Here is a 27,355-nt window from a genome sequence, read left to right as displayed (position 1 = left end):
ATACCAGACCCTGTTAGAAATGCTTGCTGTATGTTAACCCATGTAATCCTCGCAACACTGTAGGCAGTTATTACTAAAGTTAAATCAACAGAACTTGGTGATGAATTGAATGTGGGGTCAGAGAAGAAGGATGAGTATCAGTTGACTCCCAGGTTTTTGACTGGAGCAAATGAGTGAATTGTGCATGGAAGTGCTATCCACTCTGATATAAGTAGTACAGGAAGAACAAGAAAAGGAGGAGTTTTTGTTGGAGGGAGCGGGGAAATATTTCCAGTTTGGGAACTGCTATCCCTTTGCCATTTTTCATAACCAATATTTCCAGAAGCTTCAGGAATAGTGTGAGTAACACATCTTTCCCTCTCATTGATAGGCATTTGGAAACACCACTGTCCATCTAGGGAAAGCACATTAAGTTTCCAGTATCTCTTTGTTAGCTTGCTGGAAACAGGAAGGATAAATTCCTGGAACCTGGCCTTTCTCTCATCTTATGCTCTGGTTTAAAGCTGTCAGAAGATAGAGAGGACACTATGACCTTAGCTCTTGTGGTGGTTGTGCCTCCTGGCCTTCACATCTCTCCCTAAGCAGGTGTGAGCACCCCTCACAAGATAGGTGTTGTGGGCCCTTGGGCTCGTGATCATTTGTTCTCAAAGGCCCTGCCTGAAGTTGCTGCTCAATTCGCCACTGAACAGATCAACAGAGACCCATCATTTGACCCGGGTTATTCTTTTGAATATGTGATTTTCAATGAAGACTGCCAGACTTCCAGGGCCCTTTCCAGTTTCATTTCTCACCACCAGGTGGCTTCAGGATTCATTGGACCTGTCAACCCCAGCTACTGTGAGGCAGCCGTGCTGCTTGAAAACATCTGGGACAAAGGGATTTTCTTTTGGGCTTGTGTAAATTATGAATTATATGAAAAAAATAAACTACCTGACCTTTTCTCAGACACTCCCTTCTTCCATTTGGTGCTGGTAACTGTCATGGAATATTTCCAGTGGGCTCAGACTGGAGTAATTTCTTCAGATGAAGACATTTGGGTGCACACAGCCAACCAAATTGCAAATGCTCTTCGGAGCCATTGCCTACCTGTAGGGGTCATCCTGAACACGGGACAAGACAGTCAAAGCATTCAGGAAGCTCTCCAGTAAATTTGCCTGGTGGACAGAATTCGCAGTGAGTGCTTTTCTCCTGGCTGAGGTTTAAATGTGACTCAGAGAAAGGTACTACAATCTCCAACCTATTTCCTATCTTCATGCCCTAGGGTATCAAATTACTCCCAGTTCTTCATGCATTTGCCCCCTTCCACTCCCACACAGGCCAGAGACTGAAAAAAGGTACAAAGAATTCTGCAGTTAAAGTGCCTTTAACATTATGCTAAGTGAAATAAGCCAGTCAATGAAAGAAAAATACCACATGATCTCACTCATTTGTGGATAATAAAGAACATTATAAACTGATGAACAAAAAGACAGATACAGAGGCAGTAAAGCATCGAACAGACTGTCAAATTACAGCGGGAAGGTTAGGGAGAGGTGGGGGAGATAAGGGATCAGCCGAAGGACTTGTATGCTTGCATATAAGCATAACCAATGGACGCAAAACACTGGGGGGTGAGGGCATGTATGGGAGTGGGGTGGGGGGGACAATGGTAAGATATGTACACATATAATACCTTAATAAAAAATGGGGAAAAAATTAAAAAATAAAAAAAAATAAAGTGCCTTTAGGTGCCAATGCCTGCTTTCAGCACCTGGGTGGAGAACAATAGCATCAAGAGCAACTATATCCACATACCCTCTATGCCCTTAGAACCCTGGAGGCTTCAGTTTAGCCAAAGAGGAGTGTTTTTATTGCTCCATTTTTGTCTGTTCTAGTCACTGAAGGGGGACTTTCTTTTCACTCCCTTCTGGGTACTTGCCCTCATAGGTGACCAAGGCCCTTGTGTTATCACATATCACTGTCTTATCTGGACTCTGAAATGCATGTCCCCCTTCTGTCCTCTACCCCCAAACCAGGGCTACTTTCTCTGCAACACACAAGTAGCAGATATGGAACATCATTTCTGGCTAATAAATTAAAGCATATTAAAATAAGGCTGTCTGCATTTTAATATTTCCCCTTTCAAGAAAAGTTTTTTAAAATATATTTTAATGTTGCTATTATTACAGATATCTCCCATTCCCCCTGCCTCAAGAGAAGTTTTATGTTCAAAGATAATTTTTGCAAAGGCACTGGACAAATTGTGAACACTTTGCAGCAACCCACTGAAGCTGGCATTAGCAGGGTGAGTGGGAACATTTTGGGGAGGGGGGCCCTTCCTGATCCTTTTAAATCAGATCTTTTACTTACACTTACTGCAAACTCTCATGACACTTGGTCATGATTTTTTCTGTTCTAATTTTTTAAATATCCACTTTACCTTTTTTCTAGAAAGTGGCAGTAATTTGTAAGAACACTGCTCATTTCCTCATTGCAGCCACTCCACCACTTTGGGACAGATAGCTCAGACATTACTTTGTCAAACTGATTACTTCTAGGATTAGTCCTAGTCCCAGTCATTTCCTTAACATAACAATGGGCTTGTTAGAGAATGGTCCAGCTAAGTCCTGGCTCATACCCAGAATCCCATTTTAGGTTTCAAGTGTCTTCAGTATTGGACCTTAATTATGATTATTATGGGAGGATGAGGGCAATGATTTTTAGTTCCAGGAACTATCGTAGTCTGCTTTTAGTTCCACTCTACACAATTCTATAATGTTAAGCAATTGGTGTGGCTCTGATTACTTCATAATAGAGCTGATACCTTTAACGCAGAGCTCAGAATTATTTTTAAAGATCTAAAACCGTTTCCAGGGAGGTGTGATGCCAGAAACAGACTAACATATGTAATATAACTTTATGATATGTTACAAATCTTCATGAATCCCGATGTCTCTTGCAAGTTTACATTCCATGAGTGTTTCATATCCCACCCATTCTAAATAGTATACTCTTTGAAATGGCATTTTGACCTTTAACATGAAATGTTAAATAAATCTAGGTCCTGAAGCAATTTGGACTGTCAGACAGAGAAGTTAAGGCTGAGTACTCAACACCCACAACTCCTTTGAGGTAGGGAAGTAGCAAATGTACACAATATTGCCCTACTATTAGAGATTTATTTCTTTAGGTCAGTGGTTCTCACTGCAGCTGCACACTGGAATTACCTGGACATCTTTTCAAAATGATTGATGCCAGAGTGCCTCCTCCAGAGATTCTCTGATGGTCTGATAGTAGGGTCCCAGCAAAGGTATTTTAAATAGCTGCACAGATGCTTGTAAAATATAGCCAGAGTAAAGAAACACTGCTTTAAGTTAATGAAAATGCAAATGAATGTTCCTTACTTTAAGCCGTTAGTCATTTTTGTTTTGTGACTTGTTTAATCAGATTATTTTCTTTGTGACAGTATGGATGAGCCCACTAAGGGAATGAAACTTGTAAGACTAGGGGTGAAAGCTAGAGAGGAAGGTATGTGATTATGGAACAAAGACAGACCCTGGGTAAAGAGGACAGCAATAAGAAGTGCAGTAGGAACTCAGAAAGGGAGATAAAAAAGTAGTGAAGACAAAGCTGTGTACTTCAGGACTTTGCCCCTGGATTATGATAAAACATAGGCAGACTGAGATGAGGCATGCTGGGACCTCAGCAACATAAGTCATAATGTGGGTAGGTGGGTAGAGGGGAAGGGACAGGCAGGGAAAGTGAGCCATTGGTTAGGCTGTGCCCCAAGTATGACTTCTGGTAGATAAGTGTGCAAGTGTCCAAAAGAGTGTGTGGTACTCACAGTTGATACTGCCAATTGTTGGTATCTGAGGACATGCCAAGTGGTAGGTGGAATATGACAGTAGGAGTTATGGAAGGGAAAAGAGTCTTAAAGTAAGATAGACCTGTCATCCACTTTATCATCCATCGAGAGCAGTGCCCAAGCCACTGGGAGCATGAGAAGTAGGATCCAGAGTATGAACATAAATAGACAGAGTATTAGGACTTAGCTAAGTGGCCTTTGGTTCAGGGCATATCTCCAGCCCCATCAGAGAATTGGAGATCTGGTGAAAAACTGAGCCAGAAGTCAATGAGTATGGTTTGGACCAATAGAGCAGTGAGGAAAGTTACAAAACACCAGGTACAGCACAAACCAGATTAAATTTCTAGCTTATTTCCTAGCTCCTCTCAATTGGTAGGATTGAAAATGCTAAAGTGTTCCTAATTATATTAAGGAGGTAAAAGACCTATACACGGAAAACTAAAGAACACTGAAAAAAGAGATAGAGGAAGACATAAACAGATGGAAGAACATACCATGTTCATGGATTGGTAGAATCAGCATCATTAAAATGTCCATACTACCTAAACACTCTATAGATTCAATGGAATCCCCATTAAAATACCAATAGCATATTTGCAGATCTAGAAGTAACTTTCCAAAAATTCATCTGGAATAAAATAAGACCCCAAATAGCTGCAGCAATCCTGAGGAAGAATAACAAAGTAGGTGGGATCTCAATACCAGACCTCAAGATGTATTGCAAAGCCACAGTTCTCAAAACAGCCTGGTACTGGCACAAGAATAGACATATAGGTCAATAGAATAGAATAGAGAATCCAGATATCGACCCAAGCCACTATGCTCAATTAATATTGGACAAAGGAGGCATGAACATACAATGGAGTCAAGACAGTCTCTTTAATAAATGGTGTTGGGAAAATTGGACAGATACATGCAAAAAACTGAAACTAGACCACCAACTTAAACCATACACAAAAATAAACTCTAAATGGATAAAGGACTTAAACATGAGATGGGAAACCATAAAAACACTAGAGGAATCCATAGGCAGCAAAATCTCAGACATATGCCGAAGCAATTTCTTCACTGATACTGCTCCTAGGGCAATGGAAACTAAAGAGAAAATAAACAAATGGGACTACATCAAAATAAAAAGCGTTTGCACAGCAAAAGAAACCATCAACAAAACAACAAGAAAGCCCACTGCATGGGAGAACATATTTGCCAATGATACCAACAATAAGGGTTTTAATCTCCAACATTTACAGGGAACTCATACAACTTAACAAAAGGAAGATAAACAACCCAATCAAAAAATGGGCAATGGACCTTAATAGATACTTTTCAAAAGAAGACAGATTCATATGAAAACATGCTCAAAGTCACTAATCATCCGAGAGATGCAAATCAAAACAACAATGAGGTACCATCTCACACCGGTCAGAATGGCTATCATCAACAAATCAACAAACCACAAGTGCTGGCTAGGATGTGGAGAAAAAGGAACCCTCCTTCACTGCTCGTGTGAATGCAGACTGGTACAGCCACTGTGGCGAACAGTATGGAGTTTCCTCAAAAAACTAAAAATGGAACTCCCATTTGACCCAGTGATCCCGCTTCTAGGAACATATCCAAAGAAACTAGAAACACCAATTAGAAAGGATATATGCACCCCTATGTTCATAGCAGCACAATTTACAATAGCTAATCTTTGGAAACAGCCTAAGTGCCCATCAGCAGATGAGTGGATTAAAAAACTGTGGTACATCTGCACAATGGAATACTTCGCTGCAGTAAAAAAGAAGTTCTTACCATTTGCCACAGCATGGATGGAACTGGAGACCATTATGCTAAGTGAAATAAGCCAGTCAGAGAAAGATAAATATCACATGATCTCACTCATTTATGGAATATAATGAACAATATAAACTGATGAACAAAAATAGATCCAGAGACAGAGAAACATCGATCAGACCATCAAATCTCAGAGGGAAGATAGGGGAGAATGGGGGTAAGGGGGAGAGATCAACCAAAGGACTTGTATGCATGCATATAAGCCTAACCAATGGATACAGATAACAGGAGGGGGGGGTGAGGGCATGAGTGAGGTGGATGTGGGGGGGAGTAATGGGAGAATAAGGACACATATATAAGACCTTAATCAATAAAGAAATTTTAAAAAATAAAGTGTTCCTAGTTATTATCTATCTTGACTGGAAAGCCATTAAGGTTTTTTTTTAATAGTTTTTAATTCTCCACAAACTATATATTTTATTTTCTTCACCTGAGGATATGCTTTTTACTGATTTTACAGAGAGGAAGGGAGAGAGGGAGGGGAGAGAGAGAGAGAGAGAGAGAGAGAGAGAGAGAGAGAGAGAGAGAGAGAACCTTTTTGGTGTACTGGACAACACTCCAACCAACTGAGCCACACTGGCCAGGAAAAAGGCACTAAACTTTTTGTGTGACATCTGAGAAGAGCTGGGGAAAGCAGACCTTTCCTATTCTGTTGGATATGAGGCTACATCTTAACAATGTGGACCTCTAAACAAACCTTCAGAGAAGGTCCCTTTGAGATAAAAAAAATACAGTGAAAAGCAAGCCCTTACTTTGAAGAGATATGACAATATTTGGAAATAATAGAAATATTTGGAAGATTGGTTTTGTCTGATCTGCTCAAAATAACAGTGATTGCAGCAAGCATGTCAAACTCGAGGCCCGCGGTCCACATGCGGCTCACAACGAATATTTTTGCAGCCTAGCCAATATAACGTTATGTAGGAAACGTTTTAATGACAATTTCATAACTTGATTTTTACAATATCCTTTTGTACATAATTATTAATAACGAACTACAATGTTCCCTAATGACTACTATAATCATGTTGCATTCATTTCCCTTAGGTGCCTTACGCGCAGGCATACCATTTCTCTCCTCTAATACTAGCAGCGAATATTTTAGCAGCCTATTGTTACATCATTAGTCTTGTACTGACTTGTTTGGTGTGTGCAACAGGAAATATTTTGCTTTTGAAGAACAAGAAAAATAGGTTTATTTGCATTACGCTTATTAATTTGTGCAGTTCTCAGTGTCTGGTAAGTTAATATTCAAGAAAAAATATTAATTTTTATTAAAATGTTCTATTATTTTATGTTAACAATTACACATTTATTTCAGCTTTTTGTATTCAGCATATCTCTATAAAAATAAACCTGTTTCTATGAAAATTGAAGCTTTTGATTTTTTGCAGCCCACATAAACTTAAACCTTGTTTATTTGACCCGTGTTAGCCTTTGAGTTTGATATGCTTGGATTACAGCTTCATGTGGTGATAGTAGTGAAAGAAATGGTGGGAGGAAGGGGAGAGAAAGCTAACCTACTAATGGCTGGTATGTTATTTCTCTCTATTGTAAATTTATGTTTCATATTAGGAAATAACGCTAGCATCTTTACAGGAGTCAGGAAGACTGCCTTTCTCAGAACCAGGTGTAAATCGTGCTTGTACAATAGTAAGACAATGATAAAAACTTTGCAGTAAATATGATAACAATAATTATAGTTGTGGGCTTTTGGGAAGCAACACAGATGTTATTAGATGCTACTATAGAAATAATAAAAGCAACCATAATACCACTTTACATGTGAACAGCTCTCTACAGTTTATAAAGTATTTGATTATAGATAATCTCATTTAATCCTCAGGATTAGGGAGGAGATAAGTATTTTCCTTTCAAATTTTACAACACCTGTGAGTCTCACATAACAAGTAGATAGGTATAGGCATTATTAACACCAAATAATGGGGTAAATGTAGAAGTTACAGAGAAGGGGGATTCAGCCTCTCCCATATTATCAACTCATTTCCTTTCAACTTCAGGGGCAATTACCAATCATCTTTGTTTCTCACAAAGTCAAATAGGAAATATATTAATCATAGGCAAAGGCCTCAATTTACAGTCAGGGCTGCTGTGTGTGGTTATGTAGGCTGTGCCCTGCACAAGGAATCTGAGTAGGCATGAGGGCCAAAATTCAGTTCATTCTCTGCTTCTTTATCCATGAGCTTTGATGGAGGTTTTGATCCAATGGGACAAAAGAGCATCCATTCACCAGGCAGAGCACTTGTGGGATTGCAATTACCCTGAAAAGGTTCTTTTGCTAATTCTCACAAAGGCTAGCAGGAGGCCTCACTAAAAAAGCGCTTTAGAAAACTTTTCAAATGGCTATTTCAAGCCCTCCTCCTTTCTCCTCAACTTCTTGCCTATCAATGCTTGGCTGATTGTGAAATCCTTTCAATTTGGGCTTATCAGGTTGTTGAACTATTTGGGGATTCCTTTAAATCCCTCTAAATGGGGAATTCTTCATGACAATATGATGTTCAGTAAATAGGAGAAAAGCAAAATGGCCTTCATTTATTCTTCCAAAAATTAGATATCATATTACTATCTCATTGCCAGGAACCTGGCTTACTTCTTCCCATCTGTTGAAAATTTTGTGCATAAAAATAATAACAACAATAGCAATAGCTAATATTTATTGAGAGTTTATTATGTGCTAATCATTTTGTAAGGACTTTGTATGGACCGTCTCACTCAACTCTTGCAACATCGTTGTAAAGTAAGGGTGATAATTATTTAATGCACTTTATGAAAGAGACTTCTGAGGCTGAGGTTAAATAACTTGCCCAATGTCACACAGCTAGTGAATGGGAAAGCCAGGATATATATTCAGGTTGTTGTAAGGCAGAGATTCTCAAACCCAGGTGTGTACCAAAATTCCCTGCAGGACGTGGTAAAACACAGATTGCTGGGTCTTTCTTTCATAGTTTCTGATTCATAAGGGCTAGGGTAGGGTCCAAAATTTTTATTACTAAACAGTTAATAGTGGTATTGATGCTGCTGGTCCAGGGTCCACACTTGGAGAACCACTAGTCTAATGTAAAACTTATGCTCTACTGTAAGCATGTCAAACTCAAAGGCTAACATGGGCCAAGTAAATAAGGTTTAAGTTTATGTGGGCCACAAAAAATCAAAAGCTTCAATTTTCATAGAAACATAGGTTTAGGAGAAACCAAGATGGCAGCATAGGTAAACACCTAAACTTCTGCCTTGCACAACAATTTCAAAACTACAACTAAAAGACAAAATGGACATCATCCAGAACCACAGGAAGGCTGGCTGAGTGGAAATTCTACAAGTAGAAGGAAAGAGAAAAGCACACTGAGACTCAGAGGAGCTGCAAAAGGCAGAGGTACAGAGGCGCATGTGCGGAGAGGGCTGGCAACTGAGTACGCAGCTGGCATTCTCAATCGGGAGGGAGACAAAAGCTCCTGACTGCTCTGAACTCCAGTTCTGAGCGAGACTCTGGGGACCCAGACTCATTCGGGGAGAAACTAGACTGTCTGGCAGTGGGCGAAACTTGAGGGCGGCTTTCTCTCAGAGGTGCTTGCAGCGATTACCGCGGGACACTGAGACCCAGGGGCCTCTTAGGGCAGGGCTGATGGGAAACCATTGATGTCTGCTCCGCCCTGAGACTCCGCCCCATCCAAGCTGAGCACAGAGGCTTTTGCAAGTCTTGTCTCATAAGGGTGTATCCTGCACAGAAGTTCTCCCATCATAGATACAGCTGATCCTCACAGCCAATTGGCCTGGAGTTCAATTCCTCCCAGTGATACCAACAACAATAAAGGCTTAACTACAACAAGACTGTGCACACAGCTCACAAAGGGCTGCACCAAGAGTGTCAACCTCAGGTAACTGGGGAGGCTGAGCCATTGGGCCCTATAGAACACCTAGCACACAAAGCCACTCTATCAACACAGGGAAGCAGCCAAAATGCAGAGACAAAGAAACAGGTCACAAATGAAAGGAATGGAGGAAAGCAAATGACTGGATATAGAGTTCAAAACCACGGTTATAAGGTTTTTCAAGAATTTTCTAGAAAGGCCAATAAATTTAACGAGACCCTCGAGGATATGAAAAAGGACCAACTAGAAATTAAGCATACACTGACTGAAATAAAAAAATAATATACAGCAATCCAACAGCAGACTAGAGGATCGCAAGAATCAAGTCAAAGATTTCAAATACAAAGAAGCAAAAAACACCCAACTGGAAAAGCAAAAAAAAAAATTAAAAAATATGAAGATAGTGTAAGGAGCCTCTGGGACAACTTCAAGTGTACCAACATCTGGGGGTGCCAGAAGAAGAGAGACAGCAAGATATTGAAAACCTATTTGAAGAAATAATGACTGAAAACTTCCCCCACCTGGTGAAAGAAATAGACTTATAAGTCCAGGAAGTGCAGAGAACTCCAAAAAAAAGGAATCCAAAGAAGACCACACCAAAACACAGCATAATTAAAATGCCAAGAGCAAAAGACAAAGAGAGAATATTAAAAGCAGCAAGAGAAAGACAGTTAATTACCTACAAGGGAGCACACATACGATTGTCAGCTGATTTATCAACAGAAACTATGCAGGCCAGATGGGAGTGGCAAGAAATATTCAAAGTGATGAATAGCAAGAACCTACAACCAAGATTATTCTACCCAGCAAAGCTATCATTCAGAATTGAAGGTCAGATAAAGAGCTTCACAGATAAGAAAAAGCTAAAAGAGTTCATCACTGCCAAACCAGTATTATATGAAATGGTGAAAGGTATTCTTTAAGAAGAGGAAGAAGAAGAAAAAGGTAAAGATAACAATTATGAACAACGAATACATATCTATCAACAAGTGAATCTAAAAATCAAGTGAATAAAAAATCTGATGAACAGAATAAACTGGTGAATATAATGGAATCAAGGGCATAGAAAGGGAGTGAACTGACAAGTCTCAGGGGGGAAAGAGGTGTGGGGGGTGCGGGAAGAGACTGGACAAAAATCGTACACCTATGGATGAGGACAGTGGGGGGGGGGGTGGGTAAGGGTAGAAGGTGGGGTGGGAACCGGGAATAAATGAGTAATCGTTAACATTAAATAATAGAACATTTTAATAAAAATTAGTATTTTTTTCTTGAGCATTAACTTACCAGACACTGAATAACTGCACATATTAATAAGCGTAACAGAAATAAAACTATTTTTCTTGTTCTCGAAAGTGAAATATTTCCTGTTGCACACGCCAAATAAGTCAGTCCAAGACTAATGACATGGATAAAAACTCTCAACAAGGTGGGAATAGAAGGCTCATACCTCAACATAATAAAAGCTATATATGATAAACCCACAGCAAACATCATACTCAATGGACAAAAACTAAAACCATTTCCCCTAAGAACAGGAACAAGACAGGGATGCCCACTCTCACCACTCCTGTTTGACATAGTACTGGAAGTATTAGCCATTGCAATTAGACAAGAAGAAGAAATAAAAGGCATCCAAATTGGAGAAGAACAAGTAAAGCTGTCTTTATTTGCAGACGACATGATATTGTACATAAAAAATCTGAAAGACTCCGTCAAAAAACTAATAGACTTAATAAATGAATTCGGCAATGTAGCGGGATACAAAATTAATGCCAAGAAATCTATGGCCTTTCTATACACCAATAGTGAACTTACAGACAGAGAGACTAAAAAGGCAATCCCATTTACCATCGCACCAAAAAAATTAAGATACCTAGGAATAAACAACTAAGGAGGTAAAAGACCTATACACGGAAAACTACAGGACACTGAAAAAAGAGATAGAGGAAGACGTAAACAGATGGAAGAACATACCATGTTCATGGATTGGTAGAATCAACATCATTAAAATGTCCATACTACCCAAAGCAATCTATAGATTCAATGCACTCCCCATTAAAATACCAACAGCATATTTCACAGACCTAGAGAGAACTCTCCAAAAATTCATCTGGAATAAAAAAAGACCCCGAATAGCCACAGCAATCCTGAGAAAGAAGAATAAAGTAGGAGGGATCTCAATACCAGACCTCAAGATGTATTACAAAGCCACAGTTCTCAAAACAGCCTGGTACTGGCACAAGAACAGACATATTGATCAATGGAACAGAATAGAGAATCCAGATATCGACCCAAACCACTATGCTCAATTAATATTTGACAAAGGAGGCATGAACATACAATGGAATAAAGACAGTCTCTTCAATAAATGGTGTTGGGAAAATTGGACAGATACATGCAAAAAAATGAAGCTAGATCACCAACTTACGCCATACACAAAAATAAACTCAAAATGGATACAGGACTTAAACATAAGATGGGAAACCATAAAAATACTAGAGGAAACAACAGGCAACAAAATCTCAGACATATGCCAAAAGAACTTCTTCACTGACACTGCCCCTAGGGCAATGGAAGCTAAAGAGAAAATTAACAAATGGGACTACATCAAAATTAAAAGCTTTTTTACAGCAAAAGAAACTATCATCAAAACAACAAGAAAGCCCACTGCATGGGAGAACATATTTGCAAATGCTATCACTGATAAAGGTATAATCTCCAACACCTACAGGCAGCTTATGCAACTTAATAAGAGGAAGATAAATGATCCAATAAAAAAAATGGGCAACGGACCTAAATAGAATCTTTTCCAAAGAAGACAGAAGGAAGGCCAAGAGACACATGAAAACATGCTCAAAGTCACTAAATATCTGAGAGATGCCATTCAAAACAACAATGCGGTACCATCTCACACCTGTCAGAATGGCTATCATCAACAAATCAACAAAGGACAAGTGTTGGGGAGGATGCGGAGAAAAAGGAACCCTCGTGCACTGCTGGTGGGAATGCAGACTGGTGCAGCCACTGTGGAGAACAGTATGGAGTTTCCTCAAAAAACTGAAAATGGAACTCCCATTTGACCCAGTAATCCCACTCCTAGGAATATATCCTAAGAAACTGGGAACACCAACAAGAAAGGATATATGCACCCCTATGTTCATAGCAGCACAATTTACAATAGCTAAGATCTGGAAATAGCCTAAGTGTCCATCAGCAGATGACTGGATCAGAAAACTGTGGTACATCTACACAATGGAATATTATGCTGCCATAAAAAAGGAAGGAATTCTTACCATTTGCAGCAGCCTCGATGGAATTGGAGAACATTATGTTAAGTGAAATAAGCCAGTCAATGAAAGAAAAATACCACATGATCTCACTCATTTATGGATAATAAAGAACATTATAAACTTGAACAAAAAGATAGATACAGAGGCAGTAAAGCATCAAACAGTCTGTCAAATTACAGCAGGAAGGTTAGGGAGAGGTGGAGAAGATAAGAGATCAATCAAAGGACTTGTATGCATGCATATAAGCATAACCAATGGACGCAAAACTCGGGGGGGTGAGGGCATATATGGGAGTGGGGTGGAGGGGCAATGGTAAGATATGTACACATATAATACCTTAATAAAAAAATTAAAAAAAAAGACTAATGACATGGCAATCGGCTGCTAAAATATTCGCTGTTAGTATTAGTGGAGAGAAATGGTGTGCCTGCATGTAAGGTGCCTAAGGGAAATGAATGCAACACGATTATAATAATCAGTCATTAGGAAACATTGTAGTTTGTTATTAATAATTATGTATAACATGATATTATAAAAATTAAGTTATGAAATTTTTATTAAAACATTTCTTAGATACTGTTATATTGGCTGGGCCGCAAAAATATTAATTGTGGGCTACATGCAGCCATGCTTGCTCTGCTGTCTCCTGTCCACTTGAGGTATGCTCCTAAAGCATTCTCATTGGAGATCTTGTGTTCTGTGTATGGTATATAATTCCGCCCTTCCATTTTTCTTTCTTAATTTTTTGATCTATTGATGGAATTATTTTAAGTGCCTTAGGGTACCAGGCCCTGTTTTCCTAATGGTAATAACAATAATGATACTCATAAAATTATTGTCAAAAGTCTTAGTCCTGATAGGGAATAGGATTTGGTATAGATAAATGAAGATGAATATAAATGATGTAAGGATAACTTGCTCTCATAAATGGGTCCACTATCAGAAATGATAAACTTATTGAAGACCCAGCACAAGAGGAAATCTCTAAAATTCTAGGCTTCCTGCATTTAACAGGCCTTATTTGTACAGCAGTTTAGGAAAGTTGAAGAAAACATATCTTGCAAGTTGTGGAGGCCTAGTAAAATCTTATCTCAAGCTGGGCAGCAATGCCAATTCCAAAAATATGCTTGTACTACCAGTTTTATTGGGTGTGAAAAAAACACGATCTGATGCACATAGAATTGTCATTAACTATAATATGTGTTTGACATCATACTGAACTACTTGGACCATCATTAGTGGCAGCTAAGTAAGTGGCGGTCTCAGCACTTCCAGTGAAATGTGTGGGGTGTCCTCAGCCAATAGAAAGAGCCACACACTGCCTAGTGCAGAGTTCTTAAAGTATGCTTTGAGGACCTCCTATACAGAATCATTCTGTGGGGTGGGGCTGGGAAACATGCAGATTCTAGACCTTCCTATCCTCTTTTTATGTATAAATTTTATAGACTTGGGTGGGGGAAAACTGAGAGGAATAGGATAGGAATGTACTTCTTTCACAGTATGGCCAGATAGGATAAGTCCTGGAGAAATGTGAGACTTGGGATAAATTACACTGCATGCACCCCTCCTCCCATGACCTGACTCCCCGCCCCTCTCTCTCAACATTTGTTAGAATAAATTAGGTTAAAATACAAGTCAGTAGTAGGAAATGTCACAAAATGGTTAAAATGAAGAGCAAGTACAATAGAATGGGGGTTTCTGTGGGTTCAGGGCAATATCATAGGATCACAATATAAATATGACTCTTAAGGGCTTTTTCAGCACATGATAGTGGAAGCATTTCCATCTCACTAGGTGTGAGACTGGGCTCAGTTTACTCCACTAAGGACTATAGAGCCAGTAATCTGTGAGAAATTAAAAAAAGCAAACTTTGCCTTCTAAGAAACATAGTTCCTTTATCTCAAGGAATTATTGGACAGAGTATTTCAATATAGGAAGATAAGTAGGAGTTGATTGACTTGGTGATTGGCTTTTCCTAGAGTTTCATGATATTTCCTGTTGCTAGTGTTGAGGGTGAAAGAGAGGGGTCTTGGACAGCTTGCCATAGTGGGTACCACAGTATAAACATGTAGAGCTGCTAGACAGCTTGAGTTGAGCTCAGGTAACTCAGAGAATATGCTAATATTATATCTTGGTGAGATGGGATTTCAGGAGAATATATCTCTTGGTCTTTGTTTTGGTTATGGAGTAGCTTGACTATTAATAATCAGAATGGAAACTTATAAATTGGTATTATTCAACAAATACCTGCTGACCCAGGCATTGTCTAGGATTTAACATTTCTGTCCACTAATCCTTTCTAGACAACAATTTACAGGTAAAAATCCCATTTTAATGAATGTAATTTTGAGATAATAAAACTATTTAGTAAAATCATCATGTAGACCAGATGTATCCACAAATCCCTGTTCATGAAGACTCAATATATTAAATTAAGATGCTGTTGTTTGAATTCAGTATTTAAACTTTTCACTTTATTTATGTTCAATAGCAGGGTCTTGCCATGCAAAAAGAAAATAAAGAAACTTATGATTATTCCCTCTCAAGGCTTTCATTGCTTCATCTATAAAATAATGGGAGTGGGAGAAGAGCTAGATAGTCTTTCCAATTATAAAACTTCTGACTTTTTGTCTGAACTGTCATCAGTGTAGGTCAATGAAAGGAAAATGAAAAGGAGATATTCAGGTTGGGGGTAAAGTCTTGAGCATACTTAATGATACTAAGCATTAAAGACAGCCATGATAGTATCTACCTGCCCAGCAACTATCTCTTCAAATTTTTTCTCCATACTAACAACTCAAATATGCGATGTCTTTTAAGGAACCAACAAAAGATACCCATGTGTACAACCTCTCTTTCTGAAATTTTCAAATATTCATCTAAACAATGTTTATCCAGTGCATAATATGTACCAAAATAATATGTACAGGATAGCACACAGTAACAGGAGCTCACAGTTTCATAGTGGAGTCTGACATAAATAGGGACAAAACATCTTGTATGTGCCATGTCAGAAGTCAGTTCAGAGTACAATGGAGCTTTGAACCAGTGTCACAAGTCAGTGACCTGGAAAAAAGTCTGTAAAATGAAGATTTGTGTGCAGGAAGGTTGTTGGGTATATGCTCAAGTACATCACCTGTGAGAGAGAGAAAGCAGAAAGAACTTGACAGAAAGAAAAAATGAACTGGTCATTCAGTTGCAACTAAGGCCTGGTACCAACGGGAACTCTCAAGATGGAATGGCCCTTCAGAGTTGTCCAGAATTGAGGTAAGGATTCTTGGCCTTTAAATCTCCATGTTGAGTACAGACTGATGCAGAGAAAGGGGTGCAGTGTGATAATAATTAACAGTCAGCATTCCAGGGGTGGGAATTGGGGAGGAAGCCCTGATTTTGTAGCATTTTCTTATTTCAATGGTGTAATCACTGCCACCATGCCCAATTTCATGTTACAAATATGACATTAACTAGCTCAAAAAATCCCTGAAAATTTAACCATAAACTCTTGTGAACCAGCACAAGCTGACTCCAGCACACTAATGATGGGATGTGACCTTGGGATATGCGGCTTTTCTTGGCTGAGGAAAATTCCCAGAGAGGTATCAGCTATCACCTCCTAACACTCCCAGTAGTTAGGAGAATGAATTCCATCTGGGTGGCACACCATAGCATCGATTACATGTAGTATATGTTAAAATTATTTCATATATTTTAACCAACACAAATCACTTAGTTCTATTTAGCACTTTCCATCCGGTGAAGTGATTTTAATATTTTGTTAAATAAACTAAATGGAATTCTATTTCTATTGGATAACATTGATTGAGTCATCTAAACTCTGTTTTTATAGAAGGCAGTTGTCAATACTGAGATATTTGCCAAGGATACTATTGGACAAACTGTACAAATAACTGAAGTACTTGACTTAACTCAATTTTCCCCATCAATGGACTGTTACTGGGTGAATTTGACCAAACTGATTCATGTTTAGTAGTATAGATAAGCCTTTGGTTTTAGTTTCTCCTTCTAAATCCAACCCTTGCCTTATCAAACCTCTTTGGCACTCCATTTTCTCATTATACAATACTAGAGGCCCAGTGCATGGATTCGTGCACTGGTGGGGGGCCTGGCCTGCAGGGATTGGCCTGATGTGGGATCGCCGCTCATCCCGGTCAGCTGAGCGGTGCTTCCCCTGTGGGAGCACATGACCACAAGGAGGCAGCTCCTACATTGAGTGTCTGCCCCCTGGTCATAGCAACTGGTCAACCGGTCGTTTTGGTTGTTCCGCCGTTCGGTCACTGGGCTTTTATATATATAGATGTGATTATGCACAAGGGGACTGAATCCCTTTTATGGCTCATGAACTAGCTCCAAGGATATCCTGAGAGTATTTGAAGGAATATTTGAGCATAAATACCTGTAGAACCCCTTAGGGTAATTATATTGAAGGAGCTAATGGTCATTTGGAAACAGGTTATGGTGTGTGTGTGTGTGTGTGTGTGTGTGTGTGTGTGTGTGTGTGTGGTGTTTAAATCAACTTCATAACTTACCTTAAAAGTGAAGATTACCAGCTTTAGCTCAAAGGGGAAACTTTCTGGGGGTATTTAACAAGTGCAAAGAAGGTTTTTGAAAATAGATAAAGCACTGTGTAAATGCCAAAGACCAGTCACTGAAATTAGTTAAAAATAGTCACATCCTGGGATTAAAAGTTCCCATTTAAGCATGTATAATTAATATTTACTAATGGCAATAGGACCTTTTCCTTTCTTCAAGGAGTTCAGAATACTTGCCAGTCATTATCTATTTACTAATAAATTCTTCAATGTATCTGTGAAATGCATTGGAATCTACATTTTAAAGATGTGGGTACTGAAGCACAAGTGGGCTTACACTAAACCCATTTGGCATGCCTAAAAGCAAAATTGGATATGACTTTCAGTCTTATGATCTGGTTGCCATTCTTCAACCATGGCTCCCTCTATTCCATTTTATTTTAGCATAGTCTTGCTAATTAGCATAGTTTCAAGTGTCTAGGAATAATTAAATTGAGTGCAAAGTTTTTCAATTATAGAAAAGTTAGATTTTTAAAAGTTGAACTTACTCATAATATTAGTAGCACTTATAGGTGAGTGTAAGTTAGTGTCATTCATTGTCTATAATGTCCTTGGTAAGGTTGGGAACAGTTGATCAACATCTATTGGAACATATTTAGGAATTTGGCAATGAAAAGCGACTGTGGCTAGTGGAATGTCTCTATCCTCTCCTTTTAGCCTTCTTATTATAAGTATAATAATAGCTATTGCTTATTGAGTGGCATGTGCTAGGCCATTATATTAATTGCTCCTTTAATCATCACTATGACCAATAAAGCACATATTTATTATCTCCATTTTGTGAATGAGACAGATAGAGATTAAGTAGTTTACCTAAGGGTATACAGCTAATAACTGATGACATTAGAATATAAACCTAAGTATTCCAACCCCAAAGCCTCTTCATTATTCTACCTCCTCTTTGTTATATTTATTGTTGTTCCTATCTACTTTAGATTCTGCAGCTGTAGACATATTGGTCTTATCCCTATGCTTTATCCAGAGTCCCTTGAACATACCTCACCCTCAGATCTGGGCTTCTAATCTTGCTCATCTTGGAGGCCTAAGATAGAAATCATTTACAAATTGATTATAACACATTTATTTACTTCTCCCAATCTGTAGTTTTGGGCAATATATTTACTGACATATTGCTGCCATAACCTTTGTGCTTTGTTACAGTAATCATCATGTGTATGCATTAGGCCTTGATTGTGAGAGGGACTGAGACATATTCCTTGGAATGGGCTCATGATCTTAAAAAATGACTGATGGAACTTATGTCTTTGTTCCCTATGATGCCCTGCTCTACAATTTACCTTATAAGCATACCGCCTACCAGGTCCCAAGGAGTAATCCAAAACTCTGGGAAGCCTATGATGCTGTGTTGACCATTACAGTGCAGTCCCAAAAGAAGACCTTCTTTCAAGCCTATAAAGAGGCAGCAACTAGAGGTTAAATTCTTGAGAAACTGGAGTCAGATCAAGTAAGCACAGATTCACAGGAAACTAAGAAATCATGAAGGTAAATATTTTTCCTATCAAGAGCCTCTATTCCATAGGAAACCTAATCAGTAACAGGCAATCACACATAAATGAAAAACACCTTTTGTTTGCAGAAAGCATTTATAAAACAAATACATATTATATTCTTAGAGATCTTTTTCCACCTTCAAGCAACCCACAATGCCAGCATACAGCCATGAAGATTAAATAAAATATATTTAAGAATGGGGCAGTAAAACTATAAATAGACTAGTGCTGTTCAAAGGGGCCTAGTAAAAAGAAGTCTTGTTTCTGACCCAATTTGTGAACCAATTCAACAATAAGACAAGAGAGCTGGTATATAAGAAGACATTATCTTTATTATTGATAAATCTTGTATTAGAGAGTTTGGCTTCTATCTGTAGGTATTTGACCTTCCTATTAATGAATCTGAGGATTAAATCTGACTTCTCCATCTAGTCATCAATATTACTAGACCACCATATTCCTGCCTTATGGCAGCATGCCTTTTGTAAAATGTACAGCCTGGAGAAGCATAGAAGACCATGTGTTCCCTATTGGTAGGTCACTCCCAAGAGAAAGATATTAGGAGAGGCCGGGCTACACATGTTTAGTTCTCTTTCCAAACTAACCAGTCCAATTAAATCACTTCTCCTTTGTGGAAAGAAATAAGTTAGGGAGAGAAGAAAGGCCAGGTGTCTTTTGCTAATAGAGCTACCTCTATATGAAATAAATAATTTGGAATTAGAAAGACTTACTACCTTCTAACATATAAGAAACAATATTTAAATGAATGTATGTATAAATCACTGCCTTTTAAGGGCAAAGGAATGAAAAGGAATGGGGAGGGGAAAAACAGAGAAAAGAATGGAGAGTAAAGGCAAAAACAAAGAGGAAAAATATACACATAAAAAAAAGATGAGGAATAAAAGAAGAATATGGGGAAGCCAAAGATGCCAGTTAGATTAGAGGTCAGATGTAGAAGACAGTAATTTTCAGGAGTATTTAGAATGACACATAAATAAGTTTTAAGTGCTCTAGTATTTGCTAGCATACTGTATTAATTATAATGCTTCTGGCTGTAAGTAACAGACAGCTCAACACAAAATGATCCAAGTAATTTTCTTTTTCAAAATTTGAAGCTATGGGAGATCCAGTGTCAGTTATTCATCATCTCAATGATGTCTTCAGTGAATCAGTTTTTTTCCATCTTTCCACTTTACAAGTCACAGCATGCTAGCTTGACCGTATGATCTGGTTGCTCTCTTGTGCCCAAGATGGCTGCCACAGTTCCAGACATCACATATAGCTGGACCTGTCTATAGACAAAAATGGGGAATGTTCCTCTCAAAGAAGCTCTTCAAGCAAACTTCTCCCCACATGGTCCTGGTCACAATCTTGTCCCATCCTCATACTTAAACCAATAATTTAGAAAGATGAATGAGACCACTGTGACTTACCCTATGGCTATTAGAAAACTGTGAACAAAATGTGAACAAAATCACATTCTCTATGATATATATTATCCTTTTTACCCACTCTTTATTTATTTATCCTGTGGACTGCTTCTCTCTCTGAATAAGTGATTCAGATAACACTTAGGTTTACTTATCTCTTTCTCTTCTGAGTAATGATAGCAAAAATTTTACTGATTCCTGTTCTGATGAAAAAAGTGACTAGCAGAGATATTAACAGTGCTGGACACACACACACATATATTTAACTGAATACAATTAATCAATTTGGTCAAGAATTGCAAGGATCCCTCAAATTGCCAAGAATGGTTGTTCATAACAGTTGTTTAGTATACTCATAGGCAAGCCACAATATAGTTGATCCTTGTACTTTTTGACAATGATATGGCATCACATAGATATAGACTATATCGTCTTTGTATTTTAATCACAGGATTTAGGGAAAGAGGAGTGTGTGTGTGTGTGTGTGTGTGTGTGTGTGTGTGCGCGCATGCCTGTGTATTATCTTACCTAGTAATGGACAAACATGTAAATTGACCGTACCTCTGCTATGCCCACAGCCAATCAGAGTGAGTATGCAAATTAGAAGGCCAAAGATGACAGCTGCCCAACTGCTCCAAGCATGGAGTGGCCAGGCGGGGCAGGACGCCTGCTATGAGAGGGAAGGCGGGGGGCGAAGGGATCTACAGGAGCGGAGTGCTGTAGTGAAGACAAGACTGCAGACTCCAGAGTCTGCAGCAAAGACCAAGAAGGCAGACTCTAGCCAGAGCAAAGGCCTGGGTCCCGGGTGCCGGAGGAAAATCGGTGCTGGAAGCCAAGGGAAGGAAGGCCTATTGCACAAATCTCTTTGTGAAACGGGTCTCTAGTAAATATATATGAGCAGATATTTTGATACAAAAAATTCAGACATTTTCTTAATATTTGAGCCAATCTCTTTGAGCTTGTGGAAAAGATAATTAAGGCAAAAAAAGAGATACCATTAGCTTGGTTGCTAGGCAGCCTGTACTCAGCTTTAGACAAGGAAATAGAGCTAAAAGAAAAAACTTTAAAGCTTATAAAAAGCTTTTTTAGAATCTTGTTTAGATGCACTTCTACCCCCACTTTGCAGGTGCCTAATCTTTACCTTCATAACCAAAGAATGATAAAGAGTGAGACAATTATCTTTACATTTGTGATAAACAAAGCTTCCCTACCTCCATTCCTAAATTATATTGTTTTAAGGTATTTTTTAAGGCAGCTGGTATAGCAGAAAGAGCATATAATAAGGAAATAGATAAACTCTGGTAAATCTCAGCTCTCATTCTTATTAGTTGTGTGTCCTTGGGCAAGGTACTTAGACTTTTTTTTTCCAATTACAATTTATGTTCAGTATTATTTTTTATTAGTTTCAGGTGTACAGCATAGTGGCTATATTACTTAGACATTTTAAAATATATTTTTATTGAATTTTAGCTAGAGAGTAAGGGTGAGGGATAGAGAGATAGAAACATTGATGGGAAACTTCATTATCAGCTGCCTCCTGCATGCCCCCTTCTGGGGATTGAGCCCATAACCCCGGCATGTGTCCTGACCAGGAATCAAATCTCTGACCTCTTTGTCCATGGGTTTGCACTCAACCACTGAGCCATACCTGCCAGGCTACTTAGACGTTTTTGAGTCTCAGTTTTCCCATCTGTAAAATGGATTAGTGGTCTACATCTTCTAAGATTACTGTGAAGATTAAACAAAGTAATGGTGTGTAAAGTGTTTAGCAGAGTGCCTGGCTCATAGCTACCTTGCTTTCCATTTCCTCTCCTTTGGGCCAGAATGATCTTTTTGATGTGATTTAGCATTAAATTACAATCTGACTTCAGCTTCCTACTTTATTGTTTTCTAATTACTGGCAGAGACACTCAGTAGTTCTAGCTTTCAAAATTATTTTACTTTTAACATCCAAATGATATTTTCTCAGATCAAATTATGTAATTCAATGTTTGCTTATCTCTGGGCTCCTGTGTGTGCTTTTTTTCCTATTCAGTCAACAGATCAGCAACTATTTATTGAGTACCTGCTATGTGCCACACACTATGTTGAACTCCAGATAGAACAGTGAACAAGACAGGATTTTTGTCAGTTGTGTGTTGGAGTCAGTCCACAAAAGTCAATTGTGTGAAAATTGTTTGAGCAACACAGTTAGATTTTGTGGCTACAATGCACAACTGACAAAAATCTTGTGGTAGATACTGGAAATATTGGGGGGAGCACTTTGTAAACTATATGATTGTCTAACCACTATGCTATACACCTGAAACTAATACAAAATAATATTGAATGTAAACTGTAATTTTAAACAAACAAACAAACAAACAAACACAAAAAGTCAATAGTGTGCATCTTTTCTCAACTCAGTGTCAGTGGCATCATGATGGTAGCTTGAAATCAGGTATTGAGAATCTTTATTTACACCACAGAAATTGATAAATGCTATAAGTAAGAGTTTTAATTACATCTCATGGAGATGATAAACATTTGCTAGCACACCATTTGTCCTACTCTTATGGGGCTTAAATTCTAGTGAGAGATGTAGGTAGTAAATGATTCAATAAAAATATGAAAAATATGGCTGTATTTTTGCTTTGCCCAATAACTTACAGTGGAATTGAAATGTCTGCACAAAGGCTATATTGCCTATAGCAATGGTTTGCAACCTCTTTTCTTTTATACCCTTGCTTCTTTAAAAAGTAAAACAGACAAAAAAATAAAACCATAAAAGTGATAAATACACATAATTTCAAAAGTCAAGAAATGCTGAAAGTTTTGTATCACCAACAGAGCAGTCCTAAGACTTCCCCTGAACCTTCATCAGAAGCAACACTTCCATGTCTTTTAAGTCTCTATTTTGGTATTTACTTCTACATTTACTGCCACTGGTCTCTTGATTTATCAATTTTGGGCACTATTCATAGGTTTTCTTTGATAGTTGAGAATTGTTATTTCATATACTTCCTTATCTTTTTTAAACCTTCAATATAGTTATATCACAATCTTTATATTTAGTATTTTTATATTATACCTATATAAATATAATTCATAGCTGATCAATGTGGTATATTATGGTAATAATTCATTTTACATATAACTTGATTTTTACTGGATTCATAATTGCTGTATTTTTAAAATTGTTTACATTAATTTAAATTTCTAAGTCTTTCAGTACTGTCTGATAAAGCTATAGAAACTTCTCAAAACAATTTTATATATGATAAAACCTGTTAAATCCCTTATTAATTTCATTTGTTTTTCCTGAGGCTCTCTGTTCTCTTTCTATTCCAATCTAAACTTTTTGCACAACTATTGTGGTAAGATCTCCCTTTTCATGTCTCTGAAAATTCCTTTCTTCTTTCTTATGTGCTGGATCCATTGTTTCGTGAATCTTATGTATCCCATTTTCCTAGTTTACTCATTCGGTGGAGCACATCCTCTAATAGCTTCTAAGAGAGGTATACAGGAGGTAAATTTTTGAGATTTTTGCATGTCTGAAAGTCATTATTCTATCTTCACTTTTGATTATTTGAGTATATAAATCTAGGTTAAAAATAATTTTTCTCAGCAATTTGAAGACATGGCACATTGGCTTCTAGTTTCCATTGTTGTTGTTGAGAAATCCAATGTCATCCTCATTCTTTTTTTTTTTCCACTTTTTTTTAAAATTTAGGTATTATATGTGTACATATATTACCATTGTCCCCCCCAACCCACACCCATACATGCCCTCACCCCCCAGAGTTTTGGGTCTATTGGTTATGCTTATATGCATGCATACAATTCTTTCGGTTGATCTCTTATCTCCCCACCTCACCCTAAACTTCCCCCTGTAATTTGAAAGTCTGTTTGATGCTTTACTGTCTCTGTATCTATCTTTTTGTTCATCAGTTTATAATGTTCTTTATTATCTATAAATGAGTGAGATCATGTGGTATTTTTCTTTCATTGACTGGCTTATTTCACTTAGCATAATGTTCTCCAATTCCATCCAGGTTGCTGCAAATGATGAGAATTCCTTCTTTTTTATGGCAGCATAATATTCCATTGTGTAGATGTACCACAGTTTTCTGATCCAGTCATCTGCTGATGGGCACCTAGGTTGTTTCCAAATCTTAGCTATTGTGAATTGTGCTGCTATGAACATAGGGGTGCATATATATATTGGTGTTTCTAGTTTCTTTGGATATATTCCCAGGAGTGGGATTACTGGGTCAAATGGGAGTTCCATTTTCAGTTTTTTGAGGAAACTCCATACTGTTCTCCACAGTGGCTGCACCAGTCTGTGTTCCCGCCAGCAGTGCACGAGGGTTCCTTTTTCTCCACTTCCTCGCCAACACTTGTCCTTTATTGATTTGTTGATGATAGCCATTCTGACAGGTGTGAGATGGTACCGCATTGTTGTTTTGAATGGCATCTCTCGGATAATTAGTGACTTTGAGCATGTTTTCATGTGTCTCTTGACCTTCGTTTTGTCTTCTTTTGAAAAGATTCTATTTAGGTCCATTGCCCATTTTTTTATTGGATCATTTATCTTCCTTTTATTAAGTTGCATAAGCTGCCAATAGATGTTGGAGATTAAACCTTTATCAGTGATAGCATTTGCAAATATGTTCTTCCATGCAGTGGGCTTTCTTGTTGTTTTGTTGATGTTTCTTTTGCTGTGAAAAAGCTTTTTATTTTGATGTAGTCCCATTTGTTAATTTTCTCTTTAGCTTCCATTGCCCTAGGGGCAGTGTCAGTGAAGAAGTTCTTTTGGCATATGTCTGAGATTTTGTTGCCTGTGGATTCCTCTAGTATTTTTATGGTTTCCCATCTTATGTTTAAGTCCTGTGTCCATTTTGAGTTTATTTTTGTGTATGGTATAAGTTGGTGATCTAGCTTCATTGTTTTGCATGTATCTGTCCAATTTTCCCAACACCATTTATTGAAAAGACTGTCTTGACTCCATTGTATGTTCATGCCTCCTTTGTCAAATATTAATTGAGCATAGTGGTTTGGGTCGATATCTGGATTCTCTATTCTGTTCCATTGATATATATGTCTGATCTTGTGCCAGTACCAGGCTGTTTTGAGAATAGTGGCTTTGTAATACAGCTTGAAATCTTGTATTGAGATCCCTCCTACTTTATTCTTCTTTCTCAGGATTGCTGTGGCTATTCGGGGTCTTTTTTTATTCCAGATGAATTTTTGGAGAGTTCTTTCTAGGTCTGTGAAATATGCTGTTGGTATTTTGATGGGGAGTGCATTGAATCTGTAGATTGCTTTGGGTAGTATGGACATTTTAATGATGTTGATTCTACCAATCCATGAACATGGTATGTTCTTCCATCTGTTTACGTCTTCCTCTATTTCTTTTTTCAGTGTCATGTAGTTTTCAGCGTATAGGTCTTTTACCTCCTTAGTTAAGTTTATTCTTAGGTATCTTAGTTTTTTTGGTGTAATGTTAAATGGGATTGCTTTTTTAGTCTCTTTTTCTGTAAGTTCAGCATTGGTGTATAGAAATGTCATAGATTTCTTGGCATTAATTTTGTATCCTGCTACATTGCCGAATTCATTTATTAAGTCTAATAGTTTTTGATGGAGTCTTTCGGGTTTTTTATGGACAATATCATGTCATCTGCAAATAAGGACAGCTTTACTTCTTCTTTTCCAATTTGGATGCCTCTTATTTCTTCTTCTTGTCTAATTGCAATGGCTAATACTTCCAGTACTATGTCAAACAGGAGTGGTGAGAGAGGGCATCGTGTCTTGTTCCTGTTCTTAGGGGAAATGGTTTTAGTTTTTGCCCATTGAGTATGATGTTTGCTGTGGGTTTGTCATATATAGCTTTTATTATGTTGAGGTATGATCCTTCTATTCCCACTTTTTTGAGAGTTTTTATCAAGAAAGGGTGTTGGATTTTGTCAAATACTTTTTCTGCATCTATTGATATGACTATGTGATTTTTTCCCCCTTAATTTGTTTATGTGATGTATCATGTTTATTGATTTGCGGATATTGTACCATCCTTGCATTCCTGGGATAAATCCTACTTGGTCATGGTGTATGATCTTTCTGATGCACTGCTGGATCCTATTTGCTAGAATTTTGTTGAGGATTTTGGCATCTATGTTCATGAGGGATATTGGTCTGTAATTCTCTTTTGTTGTGTTGTCTTTATCTGGTTTTGGTATTAGGGTGATGCTGGCTTCATAGAAGGAGCCTGGAAGTGTTCCTTCCTCTTGAATATTTTGGAATAGTCTGAGGAGGATAGGTTTTAGTTCTTCCTTGAATGTGTGGTAAAACTCTCCTGTGAAGCCATCTGGCCCAGGGCTTTTGTTTGCCGAAAGCTTTTTGATGACTGCTTTAATTTCTTCCATAGTTACTGGCCTGTTGAGCTGTTTAAATTCTTCCTGCTTGAGTTTTGGAAGGTTATATTTTTCTAGGAATATGTCCATTTCCTCCAGGTTGTCCAGTTTGTTGGAATAGAGTTGTTCGTAGTATTTTGTAACAATCCTTTGTATTTCAATGGGGTCTGTTGTTATTTCACCACTTGCATTTCTGATTTTGTTTATTTGGGTCCTCTCTCTTTGCTTCTTGGTGAGCCTAGCAAGAGGTTCATCAATCTTGCTTATCCTTTCAAAGAACAAACCCTTGGTTTTGTTGATCTCTTGCATTGTTTCATTAGTCTCTATGTCATTTATCTCCACTCTGATCTTTATTATTGCCTTCCTTCTGCTTACACTGGGCTTTTCTTGTTGCTCTCTCTCTAACTCTTTGAGTGGTTGTGTTAGGTAATTTATTACCATTGTTTCTTGTTTTTTTGCAGTAGGCTTGTAGAGCTATGAACTTCCCTCTCAGGACTGCTTTCGCTGTGTCCCATAGTTTTTGGATTTTTGTGTTTTCATTGTCATTTGTTGCCATGA

General features: G+C 38.0%; 1 protein-coding gene across 1 annotated transcript in view; it reads left to right on the top strand.

Moving 5' to 3' along the window:
• Nucleotides 1-481: 481 nt before the first annotated feature.
• The window catches only part of GUCY2F (guanylate cyclase 2F, retinal), a gene marked incomplete at its 5' end in the record, with an annotated part of 158,497 nt that continues 131,623 nt past the window's right edge, over nt 482-27,355 (top strand). The window contains 5 exon segments of the mRNA XM_054719256.1: nt 482-536; nt 539-586; nt 589-1,173; nt 18,629-18,705; nt 18,708-18,931. Coding sequence (XP_054575231.1) covers nt 482-536; nt 539-586; nt 589-1,173; nt 18,629-18,705; nt 18,708-18,931 — 989 coding nt within the window.

The sequence above is a fragment of the Eptesicus fuscus genome, chromosome 1 (assembly GCF_027574615.1).
Source record: "Eptesicus fuscus isolate TK198812 chromosome 1, DD_ASM_mEF_20220401, whole genome shotgun sequence".
Classification (NCBI taxonomy): domain Eukaryota; kingdom Metazoa; phylum Chordata; class Mammalia; order Chiroptera; family Vespertilionidae; genus Eptesicus; species Eptesicus fuscus.
Note: the sequence above shows the minus strand (reverse complement) of the source record. Positions and strands in the feature narration are given on the sequence as shown.